We start from the raw sequence: 14561 nt of genomic DNA on the forward strand, positions 1-14561 counted from the left end.
GGTAAACTGCACCGGCCAGTTGTATATGTTCTTCGGTGTCTTTGACTTTGGTGAGATTTCGGTGCAAGGTGTTGAGGGGTTTGTGTTCCACTTGTAATCCGTTGTCCCCCCACACTCGCCGACCGCCAGTTGTGCGGACGTTTGAGCCCAGGACATAAACCCCTTACGAGAATTTGTGGTTTTCTCGGTAGCAATGTGTGCCGCCTCCAAAGCTTTCCTTTTCTTTTTTCCCATTTTCCTATGTAGAATGTGGGCAATGCTGATTAAGATGACTTCACTTATAGTTTGGGACGAAGTGGTGATGACTAACAAAAATACAATAACTGCATTGGATTGCACTGCTAAAGACATAACGGGTAACAAACATTGTTTTATGGGTGGCATTCCGTTCGTGTGTGTGGGTGATTTTCGACAGGTTTTGCCCGTCATCAGAGGTGGGGGTAAGAATGAAGAGTTGAAGTATAACATCAAGAACGCGTTTTTCTGGGAGGATTTACGTAAGTTCAAATTAGTTCAAAATGTTAGATTGAAGGCTGAGGATAAAGAAAACAGGACATTCGCAGAATTTTTTTTACGGATTGGCATGGCTGAAACAGGTAGATTCAGGTTTCCAAAGAAAGTTTGTATTTTGGTCAGAACAAGGGATGATGTAATCGAAAAGGTTTACGAAGAGCTCGAAGCTAACGCCAACAGTTATCTATATTTCCAAAAAAGAGCCATAATATGTCCTAGAAACGAAGACGTGGGTTACATAAATGAAGTGATCTTTGAAATAATCAAAGGTGATGAACATATATACAGGAGTGAGGATAAACCGATCGGAAACGATGAAATTGAAGTTCAAACTACGGTATATAACAAAATGAATTCTCCCTCTGTTCCGTTACATGAGTTGAAACTAAAGGTAGGATGCGTTATCATGATAATGCGAAACCTATGTCCACCTAAACTTTGTAACGGTACCTGTATCATGGTTACGAATCTGGCAAAGAACATAATTGTCGGAAAGATTTTAGGTGGGGTGTTTAACGGTGTTCAGGTCATTATTCCAAGGATTTCCCTAGCATCCAACGATACACCCGTCAACTTCTCCCGAAGACAATTCCCGGTCAAATTAAATTTTGCTATTACAATTAATAAGTCGCAAGGGCAAACTTTTGACAAATGTGGGTTATTGTTGGATTCGTCCGATTGTTTTGCCCATGGACAGCTCTATGTGGCATGTTCAAGGGTTACAAACTGGGACTCGTTAATTATCTTCCGAGGTTACCATAAGGTTAGAGGTGAATGTGTTGTGAAAAATCCGGCAAACGTGCTATATAAAGAATTTTTTTCGGACATGCCATCCATTAGGGAGGGAGAGTCTTTAGTGAAAGGTAACGACAGCAAGCCGCAACGGCAATGACCCTGCCTGATTAAGACTATGCCGTCTACGAATCAGAATCAGACACATCTGTCCCCCTTAAGGTTTGGGAAAGGACTTTCCAAGAAAAAGAAACACTGAAACAAGAAGTATCTCAACTCCTCGAGATCATAAGGAATATTTCAAAACGGGATGCCAATGAGTACATCGAGAGTGTACCATCGAAAAAAATATTATAAAATAAAAGAGACCGGAGGTCCTGGAGCGAGCGAAGCGAGCGACTGAGAGCGAAGCGAGCGACTGAGAGCAAAGCGAGCGACTGAGAGCGAAGCGAGCAAGCGCCGCAGGCCAAGGCACCCACGTCGTAGCCGGTGCCTCTATCTATGTATATAAAAAAATAAAGTTTTCCAGTTTTTAAAATTTCCTCGTGTTTTTATGACCACCTTCCGACACCTTCCAAAATCCGGCAAAAATGTTCCATTGTGTAAGGAATCTGATCGGCTGAGGAGAAAATGGCAGCAGATTGGAAGTGAGTATTAAGGGAGAGAGAATGGAGAATAGTTTTGGATACTTGGGTGCGAATATGGCGGGAAAGGGGGGAGTGGAGGTGGAGGTAGAATGTAAATTGAGAAAAGCAAGTAAATGCACTGGGGGATTAAATATGTAATGAGAAATAGACATTTGAGAATGAATGGTAAGAGGAGATTGTATGAAGGAGTGATTGTGCCGACAGTACTATGTGGGAGCAGAAACATGGAACATAAGAGAGGAAGAGAAGGAATTTGAATGTATTTGAGATGAGGTGCCTGAGAAGTATAAGGGTTACTAGGTTGGATAGAGTAAAAAATGAATAGGTGAGGAGGAGAACGAGAGATAGAAAGGGAGCTGGAAGATCAGGTTGATGAAAGAGTGTTGGGATGGTCTGAACACATGGAAATAATGAGTGAAGAAAGATTAGTAAAAAAAGGTGATTTAATGAGGCGGCCTTTCTGTGGATATGCTGTATCTTACGACACTGTTTCTGACCAAGGCAGTGGACAAGATACAGGGACGACCCGTCATTCAGGAGGAGCCAAGATAAGAGGGAGGGAAGGGGTGAATGGGATTGGAGTATGTGGGGATGGAATGGGTAGGAGTGGATTTTATACCTTTGTTTTTTGGCTACCTCCTTTGTAAAGGGGAAAAATACGTTGATATATGTACGGTATGTACATTTCACTTAAAAAACATAAATGACATGTCTCTATCCCCCCTCTCTCCCTCTCTCTCTATCTCTCTCTCTCTCTCTCTCTCTCTCTCTCTCTCTCTCTCTCTCTCTCTCTCTCTCTCTCTCTCTCTCTCTATCTCTCTCTCTCTCTCTCTTCCTTCTCCTTCCCTCTCTCTCTCTCTATCTCTGTCTGTCTCTGTCTCTGTCTGTTTCCCTGTCTGTTTCAGCAAGTCCGTGGAAAGAGCCTTGGCTGAGAACCATGTTACCAAACGGTCCTTAATGATTCCTCTGGCTCCGACCAACGTTTCTGAAGTCTATTTTTTTTGTTTTTTTTTGTGTAAACATAGAGAAAAGATTCTGAATTCTTGAGGACAACTTGATCAAGCCGGAAATAGAAACGATTTGCGATACATTAGAAATGGATCGAGAAAATCTAATCTCTACGATCGACGAAAAGAAGTTCTCTCAAGCATGAGGGCAATTTCCTGCGTAGTTTGGTGGGATGTGTTAGGATTCAAGAATTTGTTTGTTCTTATAACTACTGGAAGTGTAAAATATGGAAAAATAGAAGAAGAATATTTGAAAAAAATTGGAATCTTAGATTGTTTTAATCTGATAAAGTAAATAGAAGGAAATTTAAATGCGATAGAATTAAGAAATTGTATCTATCATATATATATATATATATTTTATCCTGGAACCAGGATGTTTGATATTTTATTAAGTAATGAAGTTATGATTACTCGGTAAAATACACTTATAAAGTAGAGGTGCTTTATAATAAACGAACTAACCAAAAATACAAAAATTAAAAGTAAAAAAGAACAATAAAATTAAAATAAAAGGTAATAATAAAAACAAGAAAGAGTAAAGAATAATGATCATGAATTATAAAGAAAACAAGAAAAATAGAAATTAATGATAGAATTATGATGACAATTGTTAAAAAAGAAAACTACTTGTGAATAAGTAAAAATAATATAGCCTATCAACATGTTATGGAAAAAAAGAAGTGAAGATAATGTAATTTACTATAATTTAGACAATGATGTAGCTTAATCATGTGAATGCTGGAACCAAGATGTTTGATACTTTATTAAGTAATAGAGTGATGATTACTCGATAAATGCACTTATAAAGTAGAGGTACTTTAAAATAAACGAACTAACCAAATCAAATCAAATGAATAAATAAAATTATAATAATATAGATAGTAATAAATAAGATAAATAAATGCATAGGTATAGTTAAATAATAAACAAACAGGTAATAGTAAATAATGATAAGTTGATACATAAATAATAATAAATCAAAATCAAGCAAATAATAAACAATCAGACAAATAATTACAAGCAAACAAATAATATAAAATAAATGCACTCATCACATCATCTCGCTTAAATGTTTATCTAAACGAATCTTAAGGCTTCGAACTAGATTACAATGCACTGCCTCTGCAAGAAGTCTATTCCATTCATTTACTTCACGGTTGGCGAAGTTGTTACTACCCACTTCCAAATTAAGTATATTTCCTGACAGTTTGACACCATTATTTCTTGTCGGATTCTCATTCTGTGTAAAATTTTGATCACTTTTGATGCCACTCCTCTTTAGAATCTTAAAGACCTGTATCAAGTCATCTCTGAGTTTACGTGTTTTTTTTTTTAATGGAAAACAGATTAATATGTCTTAGTCGATGTTGGTATAAATTTATTTTTGATAATTGGAATCAGTTTTGTGGCTCGCCGTTTTACTTTTTCCAATCTGTCAATGTCTTTAATGAGATTCGGTGACCATACGTAAACAGCATATTCCAAATGTGAACGAATATACGATTTATATAGCTTGTTAATGAGTGATGGATTTTTTAAGTCAAAGGATCGCGCAATCAGCCCTAGAATCTTGTTTGCTTTCAAAGAGGCTGAAATACACTGCTTAGGTGATTTGAGATTGTTACTGATAATTAAGCCGAGATCCTTCTCACTATCCGATTTTGTTAACGAATCTCCAAATAACTTGTAATCGTACTTACTGTTATTTCTACCTATGTGCATAACCTTGCATTTACTTGTGTTAAAATTTATGAACAGCTTTTCAGACCATTGCTGTAATTTATCTAAATCTTCTTGAATATCTAATTGATTTAAGTTGTCACTTACCATTCCGCACAATATTGTATCATCAGCAAATTTGAAGACAATAGATTTTAGTCCGTGGTCTGTATCATTTATATACACTACGAATAGAAGTAGCCTAAGAACGGAACCCTAAGGAACTCCACTCATAGTATTATTCCATCTAGAAGTTTTACCATTTAAAACAACTCTCTGTTTTCGATCATTCAACCAATTTCTAGTCCAACTTAATAGGCTACCATTTACTCCGTGTAAAGCTAATTTAGTAAGTAGCATTTTGTGTGGGACGGTATCAAAAGCTTTTGCAAACTCTAAATATACTAAATCTATATTGTTCCTTTTTTTTGTCATAATTCGAGATGACTTTGATGTAGAATTCTAGTGAGTTAGTCACGCAAGAACCTTTCTGTTTGAATCCATGCTGACTATCATTTGTCAAACAGTTACTTTCTAAAAGATGCTCGATAGCATCTCTAATTATAGTTTCCATCATTTTTCCTATGATTAAAGTCAAGCTTATAAGCCTGTAGTTATTTGGTTTCTTTTTGTCACCTTTTTTGAATATAGGAGTAACTTTAGCTAGTTTCCATTGTCTTGTGACATCTCCGAATATGATGGATTTCTTGAAAATAGCTTCTAATGGAACAACAATCTCATTTTTTATTTTTTATTTTTGGATGCCAACCATCAGGCTCTGGTGTTTTATTAATTTTGAGTTGTTGTTTTTTCTATACACCTTCTAATCTTTTCTTTTGTTATGTTTACCGTGGTGAGCAAGTGTACTCTATATTTTTCACAGGTTTCAGTTTGGAGTTCACTTTGAGGTGTTTTGTTTACGAATACTGAGCCAAAATGATAGTTTAAAATATCACACATTCCTTCGCTTGAATACTCAAGTTGACCGTCAACAGATAATAGTGGGCCAATGTAACTATAGGATTCTTTGGGATTCTCTTTGGATTTATCAGCAATATTCATTTCATATTGTTGTTTAATTTTTTCTTATTGGCTTTCTTAAATCTCTCTGTATTAGTACATAACTTTGATAGTCATTAGGTGCACCCGAACACTTGTATTTCTTATAACCCTGTCTCTTTTTAGCAACATTTTTTCAGTTTCTTTGTCGAGCCATTTTATGCGAGCCTGATTTAGGGAGAGTCTGTCCTTAAATGAGTTGTAGGTATGAGTCATCTTATTAAGCGTATTTTGAAATATTTTCCACATCTAATCTACAGGTCTTTCGCTTAATTTTCCCTCCCAATCTGTAAGCTGAAGGTCCTGACGTAATCCTATGAGGTGAGCTTTATTAAAATTGGATATTTTAGATACACGAGTATCTATTTTAATTTCTCTAAGCAGTTTGAATATAAGTTGTGATTGCTATTACAATAGTTTTGCCAACTTCTACATCGGTTATCATGCTTTCGCGGCTAGTAATCAATAGATCGAGTAAGTTTTCATGTCTTGCGGGCTCTTTTACATACTGAACTAAGTAATTGTCATCCAGAAAACCTATCAAGCGACTACCTATATGGCCATGTTCAAGGTTTATCCAATCAATGTCAGTATAATTGAAATCACCCATTACAAATAAATCCCGGTTGCAGAAACTAGAAAGTTCTTAAAACAATATTTTGTTGTCTGCTAATGATAATGTTTTTGGCCTATATATTACACCTACATTCATTTTTTGTCCATTTGTCTGGTTAATTCTACCCACAAACTATCATATGCATCCTGTTTCACTTTCTCTAAAACAGAGGCTTGTGCATTGCTTTTAACGTACAACAGAACACCCCCACCTTTCTTGTGATTTCTATCCTGATGAAAGTGTTTAAATCCCACAATATTAAATTCAGCTTTAAACTCTTCACATTTTAACCATGTCTAGGTTAATGCTATCATTTCGAGATTTTCACTTTTGACGTACGCCTGTATTTATTGGAATTTGTTCCTAATACTACGAGCATTAAAGTATATGGTAGTAAGAAACTCGTATTTTTTTTTCTCTCTATTGACACATTGCTTTATAATGAAATTTGGTCCTTCATTGACATCCATTGCCTCATGGACATTTGCCTCATCACGGACATCTGGTCGCTCACGGTCATTCGATCTCTTATGTACACTTTGCCCTCCCTACGTCACCGCCTTCCACACCGGCCACCCGTCGTTCGCTGACATTCTGTCCGGCATCCCTTCCTAAAATGATATTCTGTCCTCCGCTGACATTATATCCTACCATGATATTTTGTCATCTACTATCATTGCATACCGTCCTGTTATTTTTTCCTCCATTATCATTATATCCCATCTTGATATTCTGTCCTTTGACATTATATCCTAGTGTAACATTTCGTTACCTACCGACATTATATCCTAAAATTATATTTTGTCCTACGCTGACATATTACTCTACATTATTACTATACCATACTCTGTTTTTCCCAATACACTCTATTTCCCCTTCCCTGTGAGTTCCTAGCCCCAAAAAAGAAACTAGTTCATTACAAACTCCCACAATGAGGTTTGTAAGAATATCTTTGCCTCTGCGAGGAAGAAGGATCCCATCAGAAGTATAAAGGTCATGACGCCTGGAAAAGAGATACCAAGGATCAAGAAAGTGATATCCCAGTTGGGTGCACAATCGTGATATCCTCTCATTGATCCCTATGGCTCTACTGTTCGAACACGTGCCAGCGTAGATCCTCGGAAGGATCCCACAGACTACGTGACGGCTCCCACGCTCCTTCATCTCCTGAAGAAGGACCTTATAATTCCGAACAAGTTCCTCTTATCTCACCCAACCCACATCGTTACTTCCCGTATAAACAATCGTAACCGTGTTCTGCCGCCTTTGCTCCCTGATGGTCTGGGTACAATCCGCGATCCCACGGCCCAGTTGACATACAAGCTTGCAACGTCGCTTAGACTTCCGCTGCAGGATGTCGTCATAGCCTCACACCATGGAGTCCCCCACCACCAAGAACTCCTGGTTTTCAGCCACCTCATCCTCCAGCAGAATAAAACGATTGATTAGAGCCAGCAGTTGCACCGTAGGGTACCCGCTTACCGAACGCGGGCTCGACAAACGGGACCCCATGGAGCGCCACTCGTTCACGGCAGTGGCAGAAGTAGAAGTGGAACGATCTTTGGGGAGAATTCACTCCTCTCGCAGAGCGCACATCCTGAGACGGTCCTTCAGGTTTACACAATCTTCACAAGCCATTTAGCTCCTCCTTCAGCAATACAAACGGCAAAGAGAAAATATAAAACAACAAAAGAAAATAGGTCAAATAATGCAACCATATGCTATTTTATATATATATATATATATATATATATATATATATATATATATATATATATATATATATATATATATAAGTCTAAATAGAAATATTCTTCTAAAAAACTCTGTGGAAGTCGGGGACAGGTGGTATTACGGTGACACTCTGTCCTGAAATATTCTTGAAAAAACGCTTGGGTAAGTCGGGGTCAGGTGGTATTCTTCTTTTTCTTCTTCTTCTTCTTCTTCTTCTTCTTCTTCTTCTTCTTCTTCCTCTTCTTCTTCTTCTTCTTCTTCCTCTTCTTCTTCTTCTTCTTCTTCTTCTTCTTCTTCTTCTTCTTCGCGTTCTTCTTCTTCTTCTTCGCGTTCTTCTTCTTCTTCGCGTTCTTCTTCTTCTTCTTCGCGTTCTTCTTCTTCTTCTTCTTCGCGTTATTCTTCGCATTCTTCTTCTTGGCGTTCTTCTTCGCGTTCTTCTTCGTATTCTTCTTCGCGTTCTTCTTCGCGTCCTTCTTCGCGTTCTTCTTCTTCTTCGCGTTCTTCTTCTTCGCGTTCTTCTTCGCGTTCTTCCTCCTCGCGTTCTTCTTCTCGTTCTTCTTCGCGTTCTTCTTCGCATTCTACTTCGTGTTCCTCTTCGCGTTCTTCTTCGCGTTCTTCTTCGCGTTCTTCTTCGCGTTCTTCTTACTCGCGTTCTTCTTCGTGCTGGGGATCCCGTGTTGGGGTTCCGCCCCGAGGCCGAGGCCGAAGGGGAAAACGAGGGATTAGACCTTGGAAAGCTGCGGCCATAGGCCGCTGTTAGTACAGCCAAGCCCCCGGCGAAGCCCACGGCTTGTATATATATATATATATATATATACATATATATATATATATATATATATATATATATATATATATATATAGAATTGTGCATTTGAGCAAAAACCGTCATTGTTTGGTTGAGGTCGGCAATTAGTGAGTCGGACGGTATGTGGTTGGTAATTTTGTAGAGGATAAAAACGTAACTTCTCTTTGATCAAATTACATGGAAATCACACATTTTAAAGAAAATAGGTCAAATAATGCAACCATATGCTAATTTTATATAAAATTGTGCATTTCAGCAAAAACAGTCCTCAACACTCCTCATCACTCTTTCTCGCTAACCGTTCGCATATCCTTGTCAAGCACTGTATATATATATATATATATATATATATATGTATATATATATATATATATATATGAGGCATGATTTGAGTGACATAAAACAGATATTTCTGATTTTTGGCACAAGTTACCATGAGAAGAAACCAAACGTGGTGATGGGAGGCGTGCAGGTGACAATTTGGTGCGTGTGTGTATATTTGCCTAGTTGTACTATACGGGAGGGGAAGCTATACTCGTGGTGACCCATTTTTGTATCCCGTAAGATTAAGTTTGTTCGTAGATTCTTGTATTGTGTTTGCACACACTATTTTTCATCCAATTTGTTTCATATATCTATCACTCTGTGTGGGAAGCTGCTTTTTTCAGGTATCTTCTGTAGTTATACTTTTTGAGTTTCATTTCATGTCCTATTATTTTTCCTCTGTCCCACTTTAATAAGTCCTCTCTATCAAGGCATTTTTTCCCTTTCATAATTCTGTAGATGTTTAGTAGGTCTCCTCGTTTTCTTTTTTGTTCCAGATTTGGCAATTCCAGTTCGGCCTGTCTTTGTTCATATGTCAGGTTTGAAAATGTTGGGGCCGTCTTTGTCGTTGCTCCTTATATTCTTTCTAATCTTATTATATTTTTTTTGTACTAGGTGACCATATCAGCGCTGCATATTCCAGTTTTGGCCTTATCAGTGTTTGTAATATTTTCTTAATCATTTCCTTTTCCACCTATTTAAAGGCCACCTTTATTGATCTCAACAAATAGTTTATTTCTCCGACTATCTTATTTATATGTTTATCTGGCGACATGTCTTTGGTGATGATTACTCCTAGGTCTCTTTTAGAATATACTTTCTTTACCTCTTTTCCATAAATTTTATACTGTTCTAATATTCTCTTCTTGCTTTTTTTGTTCAAATTAAATTATACTGCACTTCTTGGTGTTGAATTCTACCTCCCATCTCTTGCTTCACTCTGAGACTTTGTTCAGATCACTCTGTAATGAGTCAGTCTATTTCGGAGTTTATTCTCTTTAATAATTTTGCGTCATCCGCAAAACAGTTCATGTAACTTTCAACGCCTTCGTCAATGTCATTTACATATATAGCAAACATTATCGGAGCTAGTACTGACCCCTGTGGGACGCCACTACTCATTTCTTCCCATTTTGAATATTTGTCTCTGAGCACCACTCTCATTTTTCTTCCATGTAGAAAGTCCTCCATCCAATTCAATAGTTTTCCATGTATGCCTCCTATTGTTTCCAGTTTATATAGTAATTTTCTGTGTGGTACCTTATCAAATGCCTTTTGTAAGTCCATGAAGGCACAGTCTGCCCAGCCATCCCTTTCTTGCAATATCTCTATCAATCTTGATTAGAAACAAATTAAATTAGTGGTACATGATCTTCCTTGTCTGAATCTGCCTCGGGTTCAGTATATCATTCTCCTCCAGATATTTTGTCCATCTATCTTTGATGATTCTTTCACAAATTTTAAATATTTTACTTGTTAGGGACACCGGTCTATGATTTGTTGGGTCTTCCTTATTTCCCCCTTTATATATTGGCACTATATTGTCATTTTTCCAGTCTTTTGGTAGTTTTCCTTCTTTGAGTGAGTTTTGAATTTGTTAGCGCCGGTTGCACTAATCTCTAAATAAGTTCTTATTCTTCTGTATAGTAAAATTCTTCATTCACCACTGTTCGTTTCTCTGGCTCTAACACTTAATAATCTCCATTCTTCTTTAGGCTCCATGCCTAGTCCTTCACTCAAAGCTTGACGGGTGAATTAAATAAGATGGATTTTTATTATCTTCATTCTTCTACTTGGTTTTGTGAGCTACACCAAGGGAGTCCCGCTCGAGATCCCTATACAATACGTCAAGCTACCTTTGTTCTGACGTCACTATTTCATTCATCCAAAATCCTTTTACTTCTCAAACAAGTGTCACTCCTTAAGGGCGTGACTTTACCTCTCTGCGCCAATAATTTTTCTTCTCCTCCACCTTTTCTCCAATCAGAGAGGCTGTTATACTATTTCAAGCGATATTATTTACGTAAGCATTATGTCGCAACGGAAATGGCTCATACGTTTACAATTTTTTTTTGCCACATCAGCAATGTCTACAAATACAAGGCGCGAGCGAGCGCGTGTATGACTAAGCTATTTCTGTCGGCCGTTGTTTTTAAACCTTTAGTCGTAACATTAGCATACGTCTCCACCTACCCCTCTATCTATTCAATTGTCTACCTCTATCTACCGGCCTATTACAGGACTCGGTAGTTACCTTTGGTCGTCCCGACCAATGATTTCTGTTACCCTCTTACAGAGCTTGCTAGTATAAGAAGCTAATCTAGCCTTACATAAACTGGTAAAATGGCATAGTAAAAGATATAAAATATATATATTAAAGAAATAAGCAGCCCTCCAAAATGCACAAAAATAATTCAGCACAATAAATGTAAATAATATACGTGTAAAAAGTTTAAGGCATAAATCAAAATAGATTGTAAACAAAATAATTTGCAAACAAATTTGTAAAATTCACTAAGAACACTATTTTTCAATGGGGAATGGTTTCATCATCTTTTCAAAGATGATAAAATATGAAATAATTTGCAAACACATTTGCAAAACTCACTACATTGTTAAGTGTCTCTTCTTGCATTTCAATTATTATTTATTTTTTCAACATAATTAATTTTTCAAAGACAGTCTTAATGTTTCATAAATATCACATATCAATACTTATGTGAGGGGTCCTTAGGGTTCCAGGTCTGACCACAGCAGATCCAAGGTCTTCATGTATCTGCCTGACACTAAGTTCCAGTTGTTTAGGTCTCCCATCCCAAGTACATACAAATGGTCAATTCAATACTATCTGTAAAATGTATCAAGATTAATATTCAATTCACAAAGAATATTATCATAATATTCCCTATACTCTTCAGGTTCATTAAGATTGATACATAGGGTATCACAACAATCATCTTCATAGATCTGTAACCTAACTTTCTTCATATCATCCAAATGGCCTATCAATTCTTTCTTGGATTCTATATCTATTTCCACCTGCAGAATCAATTACCCTATATGGAACTGAGTACCTTGGTGAAAGTTTATTATAGGTTGAATGTAGTTTGACCATGACTAAATCTCCTATTTTCAATTCTAGTTTATGAGCTATTTTGTGTTGTTGCTTTTTCATCTCTTGTGAATACTCCTGCATATGTTCCCTAACTCTTTGGTGTATACTTTGAAAAGTATTTATTCTATTTGAGATATAATTATCTATATTATACACAGGTTTCTGATCTGCAGTCAAAATCTCATATGGAAGAGTTTTGTCTTCCCCAAAAATTATAAAATGAGGCGTTTCACCTGTTCCTATATTAATTTGGTTGTTCAGAGTACATTTAACACAAGGAATCTAAGTATTCCATGTTATACTATGAGGATTTATCATACTTCTAAGACATGTAATAATTTTCTTATTTAACCTTTGTACAACTCCATTACTTTGTGAATGATTCACTAAGATATAGACTTTCTTGATCTTAAATAAACTACATAATTTTTCCAAGATTTTGTTATTAAATTCAGTTCCATTATCTGAAACTAAGATCTTAGGTGTAGTGAAATTACAGATTATCTGATCATAGATTACTGAAGCAATAGTTTCAGCTTTTTTATATGGAATGGGTTGTAAATTACAAAATATTGAAAAATAATCAATGGCAACAAATACATATCTATATCCACTCTCAGACATAGGTAACTCCAATGTATCAATATGAACTCTTTCCCAAGGTTTCTGTGGAATGGGATAGGTAAGTATAGGAGCAGGTGTTGGTATATTTCCTTTCACATTAACACATTTAAAAAAAATCAATATAATTATATATATCCTTCTTCATACCAGGCCAAAAATATTTAAGTTGTGCTTGTCTATAAGTTTTATCCATTACTGGATGTGAGCTACAATCACTATCATCAAGTAACTTCAATATCTCTTTTACAAGAGTTTGTGGTATTACCAACTGATTTACTGGACCTCTAGAAATATCTTTCCCACTTACAACTGTTTTTCAATACAAAAGTCCATTAGTCAAATGAAATTCCTCTATTTTATACCCCTTTGGTAGTTTTGGAGGATTTCCTCTTGAGTTCATCAAATACTTGACTAATGAATCACATGTCTTATCATCCCTCTGTTCTTTTATTAGCATTTTCTCATCTAAAGTTTCTAACTCCTCTATACTACAAACAAAATTAATCAACCCAGTCATTGGTTGACTAATGTTTCTAGAAAGTGGATCTGCCGCAACATTCTTTCTACCCGGAATATATTGAAATTGAACTTCATAGCACTGAAGTATCGCAAACCATCTAGCAAGTCTGCCCCTAAGATTCTTATGCTTAAATAAGTTCTGAATAGCTGTATGATCAGTCCAAACTCTGATTGGATATCCCAGTATCATATCCCTAAAACTTTCTAAAGAATAAATTACTGCTAAAGTTTCTCTTTCCGTTATAGAGTAGTTTCTCTCTAAACTTTTACAAAGTCTTGAAGTGTAAGCTATTGGTTTCAAAGTTCCATTTCTCTCTTGCATCAGTATGCCTCCTAATCCTATGTCAGATGCATCAGTGCAAAGAATGAATTCTTTTTCATAGTCAGGAAATATTAAAATAGGTGAACTCGTGAGTTTATCTTTCAACTTGTCAAAAGCTTGCTGCTGCGCAGGTCCCCATATGAAATTTGAGTCCTTCCTCAACAAAGAACTTAATGAATTAGCAATGTAAGCATATCGTTGAATAAGTTTTCTATAATATCCTGTCAATCCCCAAAAAGCTCCTAACCTTGTCTACATTGGTTGGAACTGGAATATTCTTTACAGCTTCAACTTTTGAATTCACTGTACTAAGTTCATGTCCATCTATCTTATGTCCCAAATAAATAACACTCTCTTGCAAGAACTTACATTTTTCAAGTTTCACATTCAATTCTGCTTCAATTAGTCTTGAGAATATCAAATCTAATTTCTTAAAGTGCTCAACTGCTGTCTGAAAAACTATTAAAATGTCATCTAGAAATACATTGGCACTGTTTCCTAACAATCCATTTAGAATTGTATTCATTAATCTCATGAAAGTTAATGGACTATTACATAACCCAAATGGCATTCGCTTGAACTCATAATGTCCCGTTGGAGTAGAAAATGTTGTGAACTCTTTTGAGTCTTCATGCAACTCTATTTGCCAAAAAGCAGATTTGATATCTATTGTGCTAAAATACCAATTCTCAGTTCCCAAACTTCTTAAAATGTCACCGATTACTGGTAATGGTAACCTGTCACGAATGGAACCTTGGTGTGTTAGACAGATGTGCTACCTGGAGCTTTGGTCAAACATGAAGGCCTGGAGCATCGGTC

At 36.4% G+C, this 14561-nt stretch overlaps 1 protein-coding gene across 1 annotated transcript; it reads left to right on the top strand.

The window, feature by feature from the left end:
* The first annotated feature begins 268 nt into the window (after positions 1 to 268).
* LOC143028825 (ATP-dependent DNA helicase Pif1-like) lies at positions 269 to 7938 on the top strand. Its single transcript, XM_076191188.1, has 2 exons — positions 269 to 1376; positions 7709 to 7938. Exons 1-2 carry the CDS (start codon positions 269 to 271, stop codon positions 7936 to 7938), a joined length of 1338 nt encoding a protein of 445 aa, XP_076047303.1.
* The last annotated feature ends 6623 nt before the right edge of the window (positions 7939 to 14561 follow it).

Source organism: Oratosquilla oratoria, chromosome 10 (assembly GCF_046742065.1).
Source record: "Oratosquilla oratoria isolate Oo_2021 chromosome 10, ASM4674206v1, whole genome shotgun sequence".
NCBI classification, from domain to species: domain Eukaryota; kingdom Metazoa; phylum Arthropoda; class Malacostraca; order Stomatopoda; family Squillidae; genus Oratosquilla; species Oratosquilla oratoria.